The sequence below is a fragment of the Chlamydotis macqueenii genome, chromosome Z (genome assembly GCF_036417535.1).
Source record: "Chlamydotis macqueenii isolate bChlMac1 chromosome Z, bChlMac1.mat, whole genome shotgun sequence".
NCBI classification, from domain to species: domain Eukaryota; kingdom Metazoa; phylum Chordata; class Aves; order Otidiformes; family Otididae; genus Chlamydotis; species Chlamydotis macqueenii.
This window is the reverse complement of record NC_141593.1, coordinates 24,912,503-24,927,322: the sequence shown is the minus strand read 5'-3', so window position 1 is coordinate 24,927,322 and position 14,820 is coordinate 24,912,503. Positions and strand designations below refer to the sequence as shown.

Sequence of the window (14,820 nt, the reverse complement as noted above, 5' to 3'; positions counted from 1 at the left end):
GAGGGAAGGAAATGGCATTGGACAGTAAAGTGTTTTTGTGCTGAGGTTGGCCAAAATCAACATGACATTTATCAGGCCACCTTAAAAATAAAATGGTAATCTTACTTTCACCTTAGTTAGCTTTTTACCACAATGACAGTTTTTCTTTACAAGATAAACACTGTTATTGATTTTAGTGTGTGTATATATGTAGGTTTTAATAAATATTAGTTTCTTATTAGTAATAATGGTCTCCTGCCTTTTACAAAATAGGCTTTCTGGAAAGGATTCAAACAAAGGAAAAGCTATGTTGACAGATTAAAGGTGCTTCGAGGCAATGTTGCTGCTGTTGTTAAGGTAAGAGCCCACTGTTTTGGGGCCTGAGTATGCTTTGTCCCTTGTCTTGGTCCTCCACCACCTGCTCCAGAAATTTGCATGGTGTTGAAAGTTATCTGACAGCTTAAGTACATTTTTTCTTGAAAGCTCTGTGTTTGACTTGTATCAGGCTTTGCTGAACTTGAGTGGCTCTATAATAGAGATTTCCTTATGCTTCCCTCTCCATAATACTAAATTAGAAAACATTTGAGCTGACATTGTGCTATCATTTCATTAAAAGCTGTCAAACTTATCTGAAAAGTGTTCACTTTTCTGAGATACTAATGGGATACTGTGTCATGAATAGATCATAGATCGCAGATGGGATATTGATCTCCTGTCTCCAAAGGAGAAGGTTTACAACTGAGAGCTGAGACTTGAAGGTGGAAATTACTTCCAAAGATAATGCCACACACGGGCAGTAGAGCCTTGAACTCAACTTGCTATTTCAGTTGAAGCCCATTAATCTGGTCACTCGATTGAATCACTGGTCTCCTACCGTCATCTATGGCTCCAAGCATGTGAGAACAGCATGCCTGCAGAAGACAACTGTCAGAAGCGAGTTTAAAACACACAAACAAAACAGTTCGTGCCATGTGTGTTAAGTTTTTATTTAATTTCATTTAATTTTCAGATTCAGTCATGGGTCAAAATGTGGCTAGCAAAGAGAGCTTACAGGAAACGGCTGCAATACTTCAAGGATCACGTAAGTCCTTTTTCTCCATTTTTAATGTGAAGCATTGAAGTAGGATAATGTGACTATATGGCAGTTTGAGGAATCTCAGGAAAGAAGGTGCAGGTTCTGCATTGTGTTTCTGAGCAGTGTCACAACTAGATTCTTTTGCCTAATCTTGGTCCCTTCCAGAATGACGAAATTGTGAAGATACAAGCATTTCTCAGAGCAAACAAAGCCAGGGAGGACTACAGAACACTAAGTAAGTGGTAACAGTTCAATGTTGTATATTCGGGAAGAAGTGTGTTACTGTGTTCAGTCATTTTTTAATCTTTTTTTTTTTTTTTTTAAAGCTTTCACTGGGGATTTCTCAGTCTCCTATTCACCTTCAAAAGCAGGTGCAAGTGTTGTAAACCAATTGGTTTACAGTTGAAACTATTTTTGATAGCCGTACTTACACAGTATGACAAAAATATTACTCTAGCTGGTATGAAATTTCTCTGCAGTTTCAAAATTTTCTACACAGTGATCAGTTTTCTGAGGGTTTTAGGGGGGTTCAATATTATGTCAACTAATAAGCCTATTTACTTCAACTATAGTTGGTGCTGAAAATCCACCCTTGACTGTCCTGCGCAAATTTGCCTACCTCTTGGACCAAAGTGATTTAGACTTTCAAGAAGAACTAGAAGTAACAAGGTTAAGGGAAGAAGTGGTTACAAAAATTCGATCCAATCAACAACTGGAGAAGGACTTGAACTTAATGGATATAAAGATTGGACTGCTGGTGAAAAACAGAATCACTCTTCAGGTCAGCAGGCTCTGTTCAGGCTCCCTTGGTAGCATGCTCTGAGCACTTCCACATGTTGAAGGAGTTCAGGATTACATGATCACAGCACAGTTAAGGCTGGAAGGGACCTCTGGAGGTCATCTGGTCCAGCCCACATGCTCAAACAGGGCCACCCAGAGCAGGTTGCCCAGGGCCATGCCCAGGTGGCTTTTGAATATCTCCAAGGGTTGAGACTTCACAACCTCTTGGAGCAACCTGTGCCAGCACTTGGTAACCCTCAATTAGTTAAAATACTCCTGGTAAATTAAGCACTTTCTTTGTGTATCTTAAGTAATCTTGTCAAAATACCTTGTGGTAGAGGTTGTTCTGTTGTCCTGAGTGTTATGTCAGTTTGCTACTGAATGCCACTCTGTTTGCTGCTTGCAGACAATAGTAATTGCTTGGCAGATTTTAAGCATCTTTTCTGTGGTAGAATGGAGTAGACTTCTGATTATATTTGAGACCTTGTTGACTGTTAACTAAATGATTAATGAGTCTGAGATCAGGTTTCCCAGACAGTCATCGTTAGCAAGCCATACTGGTGACAAAATAATGATGTTCAAAAGACTAGCTAGTGAATAGAGCAGCAAAATATACAAAGTTGATAATAAAGGCCCTTGGAGGAATATTGCACTTAACATGCCTGGGAAAATGTTAATTTTTCCAATTTGCCTTTTTTGTGAGTATATAATCTAGACTTTTGATGATCTGCCTGCAGGATGTGGTACTACACAGTAAGAAACTTAACAAGAAGAGCAAAAGTCAGTTGGAAGAGATGGTTATGGTTGACAAACAGGGTATCAAAGGTTTGAGTAAAGAGAGAAGAAAAAAACTGGAGGCTTATCAACATTTATTCTATCTTTTACAGGTAAATCTTAAAGTAAAAATCAATGTGGCAGCAAATTGCTAAAGAAAAACTAGAAATATATTGCCTGCTTTTCTTGTAGTGATTACAAAAAGATTTCCATAGTATGCAGACTGCAACAAGTACTATGATCTAATATTTGTAATTGAGAAAACTCTTGCTGTCTTTAAACTATGCAAGAAATATAGCTGGTTTTTTATTGATAATAACTTCAGTCTGTACTAAAGCCAAGTCTTCCTCCATATATCTTTTAGTCCATGTAAACTACTGTCACTATTTCTGTGCATTGTATGTGGTGGAAAGGAAGTTGTCTGCTATGCAGCTGACAGCATATAATGCGTCTGTTCTTGTGCTCGGTTTATCTCATCTCACTGAAGTTTTTCTAGAAGAATGTTAGATCTTCCCAGGGCAGGTGCACTCTGATACTTAAGTGGATATGTAGTATGCAATGTCGCCTTGGTATAGTCATTGTCATTTGGTAAATTGTCACTGTCATCGGATACATAGACCTGACGCACAGAGGTACTATTTGGAGACTGCAAATAAAATCCTTACCAGTGCTACTCACAGATATCTAATTGTACAGTATTCAGTGTTTCTTACGCAGTAGGATTTGGAAAAAAGTAAAACTAGTGTGGAAAAGTAGCCTATATAGGAATGAACATAAATTATTTTGGTATTAACAGAAACGTAGAATGCGCTGCCTCGCAAATGGGGGTAGTTTGTTCTGGACAATAATATTTAAGTCATTTGTTTTGTAGACTAATCCCACATATCTGGCGAAGCTGATTTTCCAGATGCCACAAAACAAATCAACCAAGTTTATGGATACAGTCATCTTCACTCTATACAACTATGCCTCCAATCAACGAGAAGAATATCTGCTTCTCAAACTCTTCAAAACTGCTCTAGAAGAGGAGATAAAGTATGTGCACTCAAAAGAACACTAGTTAATTGTGTTGCAGACAGTTCAATGAATACTTCATACCTAAAGAATTTGATGGTTAATCTTTAAACTGCTGTAAAATTGTATACATATTTTTGTTACTAGAGAAACTTGTTTTCAGGGTAACTTATTTGTGTTAACTAAAGCTATTTCCAATTCAGGCAAGAAAAAAAATCTTTCTAAGGTGGACAATATTTTTGTATTAAAAAACTGTTTGAAAAAAAATAGACACTAGGGTTTCTTGCTTGAGTTTACTTGTGCTTGAATATTTAAGGGTGGCGAAAGTTTTGGGGTTTTTTTTTTGGGTTTTTTTTTTGTTTTTGGGGGTTTTTTTTTGTGTTTTTGTTTTGGTTTTTTTTTTCCCTCTCCTCTGTGTTAGATGTATGTTCTGTAAGTGGAGAGTGGTGGCTTATCCTGAAACAATAAAATCTTGGTATTTGCTGAACAGGTATTTGGGCCTGAATCAGGTATATATTAGCTGTCACTAACTATGCTATGTTCCAGGGACATTATTATATCTTATTTTATATGAAAGCCTAAGAAATAGGAGGTATAAACATGTTTCAACATAGAAATAGGATAATTTTAAGAGCCTGGGTTTTGGAAAGATTGGTAACTGCATACATAAGTCATATCTGAGAACTCTTCTGTTCTTGATACAGCTCTAAGGTAGATCAGATACAGGATATCGTTACTGGAAACCCCACTGTCATTAAGATGGTTGTCAGCTTCAATCGAGGTGCTCGTGGACAGAACACTCTACGCCAGCTCCTGGCCCCAGTGGTGAAGGAGATCATGGAGGACAAGTCCCTTATAATCAACACTAGTCCTGTGGATGTGTACAAGTCATGGGTAAACCAGCTAGAAATGCAGACTGGTGAGGCCAGGTGAGTGAGGAATCTGGACACACTGTACCATTTAAATACTTGAGGGTTCCCTCAGTTCTAGTCTCCCTTTCCTTCTCTGACAAATTGCACTTGTTCCCATCCATCCCTTCCCCATCCTTCTGCAGCACAGTCAGGGTTTTTGGGGAGAGGTGCTTGGAAAACAGGTACTTTAACCTTTTTTGAACAACAAAGGGATCACTTTCCTGGTTATGAACTTTGAAAGTCTATTACTTAATCTTTGAGTGTTTTCTATGCCATGGAAAAATTTATAGCCTGTTTCCCAGGTTTTATAACAGCATGTTGTAGTGTCCCAGGCTTTTGAGGAGCTATGCTGTGACTGCGATGTGGAGATGCATGCCTTAAATTAGGATTCCCTATTTGTAGTTAGGGAAAGGTACATGATGGCATGTGCACTCCCACCTAAACAAACTGCCTTCAAAAAAAGGAAGCTAATGCATCTGAGACTTTTGGTACTTAGCCAACTTCAACTGTATTTGACATTTTTTTCTGTTCACTGATGGCCCTTAAGAAGCAAAAAAAAAAAAGTATTTTCTTCTCAAATACGTTTAGCCTGCTTTAATATCTCTTTGCTTTGCAGCAAGTTGCCATATGATGTAACCACAGAACAAGCATTAACACACACAGAAGTGGTCAACAAACTGGAATCATCGATTCAGAGTCTGCGAGCAGTAACTGACAAAGTTCTCGCGTCCATATTCTCTTCTCTCAATATGATGCCGTAAGTGCTGAGTTAGGACTCTCCAAGCTGCAGTTCATGTGCATGTAAAGTTTCACTTGAAACTCAGCAATGGAGATCCTTTCAAATTACATGCCTTGTAATACGTGCCTCTCGCATGACAGTAGAGGGAGTGGTTTCTCCAGTTCAGCTCTGCTTTAGTAGCCTCGTGAAAGTCTCCCTGTACTCAAAACTTTTTGTATTTTCCATTATCATCTTGTTTTGTGTTTCAAGTGGCTGGGGAAAAAGCCAATAACTTGGTTGACTAGAATGATTGTTTTGTGTTTCATCTAAGTCTTTCCAATATTTTTCCTTTTCATCTGTTCTACGTGTAGTTATGGAATGAGATACATAGCCAAAGTTCTGAAGAGCTCGCTCCATGAGAAATTCCCAGATGCAACAGAAGATGAACTATTAAAGGTAGACTTCTGAGGGCAAACTGCCAGCAGCTTGTTCTTTTAATGGCAAAGGGGATTTTTATTGACGCTAAACATTCTAAGGAACTGAGAACACCAGCATTTACTGAAGGAATTTGGCATTTCTTGGATTGGAAAGGTGTGGTGCAAGGGGATGAGAAGGGAACTCTGTTGCCACAACCTACTTATCTTAATCTAGGTGCTCAGCAATTCTTATGGAAGAAAGTGCTCAGCCTGTTTTGGATAGTAACTCTTCTTAGAAGGTTGGAGTTTATCTGAATCATCTGGGGTTTTGGTTTTGTACTATGGCCCTTACCACAAGCAATCCTTTCAGGCAGAACACTGTGGTCTTTATTTTCACTCCTCTTTCTAGAAGTTGTTAACATAGTAAAAAAAAAAAAAAAAAAGGATATTTTAAATTGTATTAATATTGTAATTTAAATGCAAGATCCAATTAGCCTCAGCTTATGTGACAATACATAAGCTGAGGCGAATTGCAGAAAGAAAAGTCCTGCCTGTTTCTGAGATCAGGAATGATTTGAAGCCGCCATCTGCACAGTGCAAGTTATTGTAACGTTGTAGAAATTGCAGTTTGGAAGATCTGTTCTCCAGTGGTTTAGGGCTGCATGCAGCCCTCATGAGAAACTATGGGTCCCTTCTCAATGAACGGAGAGCCTCTGGAGCTGAATCTTGCAAAATCTAGAAGAAAGAAGAGTTGTATTTGTCTTTATGTTCAACTCAATGTCCTGCATTAGCTGACCTAAAGCCAGCACCAAATTGAAATGTAGTTGTAAAAGTCCATAACTGGTGTTCACAGAGGTGTTTTAAGAGGCACATCTCAAAGACCATTGGCTTTTTCAGTTAGCCACACATGTAACACGTGTGTTTTCTAACACTAGTCTACGGTTCCTACGGTCTAATGCAGAAGTAGAATTGCAGAAACATTAGGATTGGAAGACACCTTTAAAGGTCATCTAGTCCAATCTCCCTGCAAGAAGCAGGGACATCTTCAACTGGATCGGGTTGCTCAGAACCCCATCCAGCCTGGCCTTGAATGTTTCCAGGGATGGGGCATCTACCACCTCTCTGGGCAACGTGTTCCAGTGTTTACTTGCATTTATACTTGCATCATGTCTACTTGCATTAGATCCAAGTAGAAATGATTCATCATGTTTTATAAAATATAATTACTAGATGCAAAGGGAAAATCTCTATTTTTTTTTCTTTTAGATTGTCGGCAACCTACTGTACTATCGCTACATGAATCCTGCCATTGTTGCTCCTGATGGTTTTGATATAATTGATATGACAGCTGGAGGCCAAATTCACCCTGACCAGAGAAGGAACCTAGGTTGTGTGGCAAAAGTCCTTCAGCACGCTGCTTCTAACAAACTCTTTGAAGGAGAGAGCGAACATCTATCATCTATGAATACTTACCTCTCCCAGACATACCAGAAGTTCAGGTATGCAAAGCCCTTACAAACACCTACACAGTAAGAGCTCTCCTCTAGATAAGTAAGGCAGTTGGACTCCTCTTTTATAGGAATTCTCTGCTCAGAGTTAAAAATGTTGAGTGATCTGTCATAGAGAAATTCTCACTGCTGAGGACATTAAAGCGGGAGTAACAGGTTGTATTTCTGCTTGAGCATTACTTTGAGAATTTATCATCTCTGGCTTGGTTGCAGTAAGGCTTCCTTATTGTAAATACAGATTGTGAGAGAAGTGTGGGGTGGTTCATTATCCAGCAGAAACAATGTGTTCTTTGGGTCAGGAGGACAGCTGAATGTTTTATTTGAGGTAAAAGCTTATTGGTCAGGAAAAAGTTGTGGTTTTTGTTTTTATTCTTTCATCTTTGCCAAGACATTCCACCAAGATTTTATTCCTTCATCTCGCACAGTCATAGGAAATTACATGTTTTGCTACACTCTGCGACACAAGTTCTTTGGGATTATTGCCCATCTTTTTGGGTGATTGCTATTATTAACTTGAACCGTTCCTGAGTCTTGCAACAACACTTTCAGAACTTCTATCTTTAGTGTCTGCCCTTCATGAAAGCACATGCATTGCTCACATAATGGGTTTTCACATAATGGGTTTCCTTGAGAGACCAGCCATGAACACAAAGATACTTAAACTCAGTCATTCTGTTTATTGAGGTATTTAAGGGCATGACATAGATATGAAGAAACAATAGGGTGGAAAGCGTTATGGCAAGAATAAAAAATGCTAATGAAAGAGCAGGCCTACTTTAGTTGACCCTTTGATCACTACAAAAGGAAGAATCCTTCTCCTAATTAAGCGAACTTTATACAAAACTGAGTCTCTGGGTGACTGCACTCTGTACTTTAACTAAACCCTCCTTAGACACCAAGGGCAGCTGGTCTCAGCTGCCTGTTCCCATTGTACTCACCAACAACAGCAACTGCAGTATTAGCTATGTTAAAAGCTACCAGCCCTGCCTAGACCTTTTATTGTGCATTTATGACTTTGTGCAGGAATATGTCCAAACTCCTCTTAAACTTTGGAGATCATCTGCCTCCACAATCTCTTTCTGTAGCAATATTTAGAAGTTTGCTACCTGTCAGTTAAAACAGTGCTTCCTTTGATTTATTTGAAATTAATATTTTCCTGCTAGTTTCATTGCATAACCAACCCCTTGTCCCATTATTTTTGGGATTTGATGAATGAATTCTACACCCACTGCAAAAGGTTCCTTCAAACATTAAGTGTTGATTGCAGATGATAAGAGAAACACCATTTATATTGAAGACTTGTGCGGTTTTTTTTTATACAGGCTAACTGAAGTGAGTTTTATAGGGGACAACTATTGAAATATTTCTCTTTTTTTTTCTTAGGAATTTTTTTCAAGCAGCATGTGATGTTCCTGAACCAGAGGAGAAATTCAATATTGATGAATACTCTGACATGGTGACCCTTAGCAAACCTGTCATCTATATCTCCATTGAAGAAATTATCAATACCCATTCAGTAAGTCAATGAAAACATACCTAGTCAACAGATTACAGTGTATTGATTATTAAATACTTGCAACAGTCAGTCTCTGGAGAAGCCTTAGTGTTCGTTCTTCCTTTTGAAATAATTTATTCAGTTCATCTCTGAAATTGCCTGGAACTAAGTATTAGATTGCATTTTTCCTAGAAGACTGCTTCCATGTAAAAGCATCATCTTGAATAGCAATTAGAATATAACACTTTCTGATGGGAGGGAGGAACATTTTTGTTCTTAATCTAGTGTGACATTTCTAAATTATTTACACTTAGAAATACTTTGCTGTCTTGGCTAAGAAAGTGGCACCAGTTTGAAGAAGCTCCTTGACTCTGGGAATAGCGAAAAGTTCAGTGTATTTCGTGACTCTAGCATTCTGTCATGTTTTGTTGGAAGCAGATGCAAATATCTGATCTAGAAGGACTAAAGCTGTGGCATCCTGCCAGTTCTTTATTGTGGATAAAGAACAGATTAACTGTAGTCTGTAGTATGACTCACTAGCGTGTAAGTTAAATGTCTACCACATGGTCCTCCTAAAGCTGGGACATTACTATCTATTTCCTAGCTTGCAAACTGTCCCCTGCCCACCTCACTCCCTCAAAAAAAAAAACAAAAAGCCCCAAAAAACCCCGCACCCCTCAAAAAAAACCCACAGATAAGCTCCACAAATAGCATCAGATACACTAAGGAAAAGGTAGAATACCCAACTTCCAGTACACCACATTATAAGTTAGCTTTATTCAAGTGAAAACAAATAGCCATGTCTGCTAAAATTATATTTGCTGTATTGTCTTTGTGCCTATTCTTTCTTAATTTTTTAAGACCTAAACCTATGCCTGCATGTTTATTGTCAGTGTTTACATTTAAATGCTAGTCTTGGTCAAATATTCCTTTTAGTGGGTCTGTTGCATGTCTAATATGTTATTTGATCCTAATGTGGCAAAATATTAATATGCAATTTTATATTAGCTGATAAAATACTCTACAAAATATGAAGTAATTTAATGCCAGTAAATTGCCAAACAAAGGAGATCAAGTAGATTCTATGATTCTATGATTCTATGTTCTTTTTTGATAATATGACTATGCTCACTTGCCTGCCTAGAGGAAGAAAGCAATTAGGTCTGAAGACTGTACATTATCTGTGTGCAGTATATTTATCAGGTGATCTTCCTTGCCCTGTGCCAGTTTGAATAACAGGAGATGCATAAACATTTTGTCTGCTGTCATGTGTAGCCCACCTGCAGAAAAAATTCTCAAATCTGCCCTCTGTCATCATCTCTCATGGCACTTGCCTAAGCTTAATTTTCATTGCACACCTCTGTAGGATGTAGCTGGAAAGAGGGATCTGTTGCATTCATAAGCTTTGGTTTTTGGTGCTTCCCCATGTATCTCTTGTCTTTGCCCCAAAGTTGTCCTGTGAATATCTTTTTCATTCTCTGCTTGTGCAGCATCAAGCATGGTGTTTTAATCAGGACACACCGTGTTTCTCAGCTGTTCTCACAGTATCATAGTCAACATTACATACAGTGTGAGGTAGCTGCTGCATGTAAGAGAAACTTGTTTTCAACAAGTAATGATTATGGGCTTACAACGCTCACTTCTATCTCCTAAGTATGTCTGAAATGCCTGGACATAGTCTTTTTAGTTGTCAGTAAGTTTCTAGTAACCAGTAATTTTTGACTGATGAACTCGCAGTGTTTAAAATCCTGGAATTTTTGCCTACTCTGTATGCTTTGCTGTAGCTAAATTTCAGTGAAGCTTAGTCCTAAAGGCAAATCTTAAACTTCTGCTCAGCTGTGATGTTCAGCACTCTGGAGACAATTGCTGGAGGAGCACAGCAAGCTGTCTCACAGCAAGAGCAATTCTAAACACATAGCCGAGAACTGAGCGTGTTTCCCCCTCTTGAGTCCTCCATAATCCTGATCACGCTAGGTCTATGTTTTCCAGAATTAGTCTGCAGAATGATTTACAAATATGAAGACACTAAGAATGGTTTGTTGGTTGGTTGTTTTTTTGGTTTGGTTTTGTTTTAGTGTTTTTTTTGTTTGTTTGTTTGGTTTTTTTGGGTTTTTTTTTGGACAATGACTTCATTTACGTTTGTTTATAGCTACTGTTAGAACACCAGGATGCCATCGCCACTGAGCCGAACGACCTGCTGAATGAATTGCTGGAAGGACTGGGACCTGTCCCTGATGTAGAGTCTTTCCTTGGTATGTTGTTCTTCACCTTTATGGTTAACTTCATTCTAGGGGCAGAATTAAATGGGGGCTTGATGTAAATACTCTTGTGTCTCTCAGTGGCAGCTTCTTCATTTACCACAGAATTCTTTTCTGAAGACTTTTTGTAACATCTCTCCTCATAGCTGAGCCTTCTCCTAACTGCAATACTCACTCTAAACATTAGTGATGTGATAAAAAATTCAAACATTAAGAATGTTTCAACCAGAATGAGCCAGTTGTGCTCAAATTTGCAGATAGAAAACAAGTGATTTTTAATAACCTAATCTTAAGATTTGCTAGTGTTGGCTAGAAACTTAGAAAAAGTCCATGGCGAATTCTTAAAACAGACACTTTTTATTTTGACACATAATTATCAAAACAAAAAATGAGCTTTAAAAATTATGTGAATTTATTAGAATGTTAGAAGGAATAAATGTGGCAGATATTTAATTTGCCTTAATTTTATTAAGATGTGAACTGTTTAGAAAGTAGCTAGGATGTTGTGGATAATACCAGCTTCCAAGCAAATAGCCTGTTAAAATAGCTGCTACTCTTTCATTTTTCACTATCGCTGCATGTTAAGGCAAAGGATGCTAAATTGTTTGTGTTGTTGTTTGAGAAGAAGACATGTGAGTCTCTTGAACATCAGTGGCTTGAAAAGCAAGAATTGGTGGCATTTCCAAAATATTCTAACTGAGCTTATAAATAACTTCCTTATGGTTTTGATTGTTCAATGTACAAGAATAGACTGCTTCTGAATAGTAGGAATGGGTGTGCTATTTAACAAACTTAGTATTTCTGATTATTTACAGTGATTTATCTAGGTTCTCGTTTGCTTCACGCATTGAATCACGGGAAAGTTTGCATACTTGAAGTAAAAGATGTTTCCTTACAGGGGAAGGAACTGTTGAACCCAATGACCCCAACAGGGAAAGCACACTGAATCAGCTTGCAAAAACAGAGATTTCACTGTCTTTAACAAGCAAATATGAGTTACGAGAAGGTGAAGATCAGGATCTCAAAAGCCTGATGATAAAGTAAGTTTTGCTCAGAAATCTATATTCTGGCAATGCTTTTGTTTGGTTGGTTGTTTTTGGTTTTTTGGTTGTTTTTTTTTTTTTTAAAAAAGAAGTTGCTGCCATGCCTAAGTGTGGTTTTGAGATGCTCAGTGCGCTTAGTTTTCAAAAGCCAGTTTGTGTTTGGTCCTGCTTAAACTTTTGCAAAAGTCAGAGAAACTGTCAATTCTTCCAGAAGGCTTACAGAAACATAAACATACTGTCATTTGTGTTTTGCACTGTAACTGGATCATTATCTAACCTAGTAAGTGCTTTTACATTAACTTGTAAGTCATTCTGCCTTAAAACACCACAGCCTTGGGAAAACAGAGATGAAAAAGCTGTCTAGCCTTGTAGGGGATGGACAGTATCACACTGCCCTCTCTTCCCCCTCAAAGAAAAACACTTCTGTGACATACTGCCGTCAGGCATTTGAACAGGATGTGACAGTCACTTCAGCAAGAATAGAATAGTGCATGCTTTTATCCAGGGAAAGAAAGAAATGTTTAGTCAGTGAGCAAATTAAGAAATGGCTACTGGGATACAGACTACCTTATAGGTGAAAATATTTTCATAAAAGCACTTAATATAAAATTATTGGCAGCTCTCTTTTGAAGCTATTTCAAGCTGTCCAGAATAAGGATTGACTTATTTAAGATTCTGGTGCTTCCTGAACAAGGAGGAGAATGGGATGCTGCTCTCCTCTATTACTATGTTTATTTTTACCCCACAAGGGTGAAGGTTAGAAGTTGACTTTAAAGGGGAATACAGCATAAGGATTTTACACATTTGCAAGCATTAGCAGTGTAGATACAGGCTGTAATTCAACCCTAATCTGTTAATACTTTTTTTTCCCCAAATAAAAAATCAGTAAACTTTATTTATTATGTAATATGTGAAGTTTTACTTGTGAAGAAATTTCTTAACTAGAATGTCTGTAGTAAGTAGTACAATTTCTACAAAAGCCCTACGTGCCTGTTTAAATTCTGGGGGGAAAAAAATCTAACTTTAAGTGCAAGAAAACTCTTTCCTAAAAGGAAGAGGAGTTTTTCCACTGTAATTGTGCTTATTTTATCTGAATCTTAATCAAGAAATCACTGAAGTTTTTCTGTAACTTGTTATCACATATCATTTGAGATCTAAAGGAAAGAGACTGCAATGACAATATCAAATGAAAACTGTGTTAGTCTCTTGGTATACCAGAGGCTAAGGCTCTAGAGCTGTTCCCAGGCTGATTTTGTAATAAGAGTATGCCTATCATTGTCCCTTAAAAAAAAAAAATCTAAAATGTGCTTCCTGTCTTTTTTCCTCTATGTGGGAGTAAAATGTTACTCCTTAATGGAATCCCTAAGAATATTCAAAATCAAGGCCAAAATAAATTACTTTAATCCCTTAATCCTTTAATAATGGAAATATGTTGAAACAATAGCATGAGAATTCATGAATGAATTTATCTTTTCTGTTGCATAAGAGCATTCAAATGCTTTTTTCATATTTTAAGGAAATTTAGTTAAGTAATCTGACCGAAGAATAACTAGCAACCTGTGATAAAGTGCAGCAATACCAAAAGTTAAAATACTTACCACTACCTTTTGCACAAGAGATGTCTAAATACAGATGATTAGCTTTCTTACCTCAGCTGCAGAGAAGTCTTTTACTACAACTGTGAAATGTTAGGCACCTGGCTAAAATCCATCCCAGCTTATTCACTCACTGTTCCTTGTTTCTCTGCAAGTGACATGCCTCTTCTATAGAAATATCAACATATTTGCTTTTTAAATGGTTTTGTTAAGGCTTCTGTGAAGAATCCTAAGATTTGCTGGTACCCCTGTCTAGAGGATTCTGTAAGGTGCCTGGTCTGTGTGGTTCAAGTGCGCTAGTGCCTCACGCCAAATGCCAGGTGGAGGGGGGGGCACCCAGTCCCAAGTGGGATGTTTCTGGAAACAACCAAGCTAAGCGGGCTTGTTATCCAGGGAGAGGAAGCAGAAAAAAAGCCTTGTGTCATATCAGCACCTGTTTCTAAGGCAGTGCAGAAAATAACGCCATGCCACATATGTTCATGTAGACAGTGGTGTTGACCACCAAAGACTGGCAAAGGTTGTGTGAGAAAGCCACCAATGTGTTGATGTGGCTGAAGTGAATGAGCTTCAGGAAATCTTTCTGGTTTTGTTTTGTTCCTTTTTTTTTCCTGGAAAGCTGGTAGGGATTCCAAGAGAGTTTGTGAAGGAAAAATACATTCAACAGCTTCTGAAGGACTGCTGTTAAATGTGCTGGAACCTCTCAGTGCAGTTAACCCCAGCTCTGAATGACCAAACTAGTTTACAGGAGGCTTAACAGCTTGCATCCGAACACAGAAGGAGCAGTACTTCAGGTATGCCTGAAGTCATTCCTACCTTGCTGCCCCTTCCATGGAAGCTTGGATCACACCCAAATACTCAGTGGTTTTGGACAGTGTTGCCTGCAGATGAGTAAATCTTTAGTCCTATTTCATTCTGTTTTTATGAGAACTTCTGGTCCTGAAAACACCAACAAAACCCTCAACTTTATGTAGGTAAACGATCATTTTAAGCCAAGCCATAAGGTTTTATCACAGAAGCCTTGATCATATTTAAACATTTTCCTGGAAAACTTAAGCTGCATCTTGAAGTTTCTGTTAATTGTTAAGAATAATGAGCTATATCTCATTTGTAACTGTGTCCTCTAAATTAACAGAAGTCTGTAGCAGGATGTTCTTGGAAGTATTATGGATGAAGAGGCAGCAGGAATGAGATAAATTATTAACAAAAAAAGAACTGGTTTACATATCGGGGTGTAGCAGCTTCCCTTTTTCAGCA

General features: G+C 38.0%; 1 protein-coding gene across 1 annotated transcript in view; it reads left to right on the top strand.

The window, feature by feature from the left end:
• IQGAP2 (IQ motif containing GTPase activating protein 2) overlaps positions 1–14,820 on the top strand; it is a 103,187-nt gene that overhangs the window by 82,098 nt on the left and 6,269 nt on the right. The window contains exons 17-29 of the mRNA XM_086770617.1: positions 253–336; positions 989–1,060; positions 1,220–1,289; positions 1,627–1,835; positions 2,572–2,721; positions 3,480–3,643; positions 4,327–4,551; positions 5,150–5,290; positions 5,623–5,707; positions 6,934–7,166; positions 8,559–8,691; positions 10,820–10,922; positions 11,827–11,968. Coding sequence (XP_086626743.1) covers positions 253–336; positions 989–1,060; positions 1,220–1,289; positions 1,627–1,835; positions 2,572–2,721; positions 3,480–3,643; positions 4,327–4,551; positions 5,150–5,290; positions 5,623–5,707; positions 6,934–7,166; positions 8,559–8,691; positions 10,820–10,922; positions 11,827–11,968 — 1,811 coding nt within the window. The remainder of the gene's footprint in view (positions 1–252; positions 337–988; positions 1,061–1,219; positions 1,290–1,626; positions 1,836–2,571; positions 2,722–3,479; positions 3,644–4,326; positions 4,552–5,149; positions 5,291–5,622; positions 5,708–6,933; positions 7,167–8,558; positions 8,692–10,819; positions 10,923–11,826; positions 11,969–14,820) is intronic.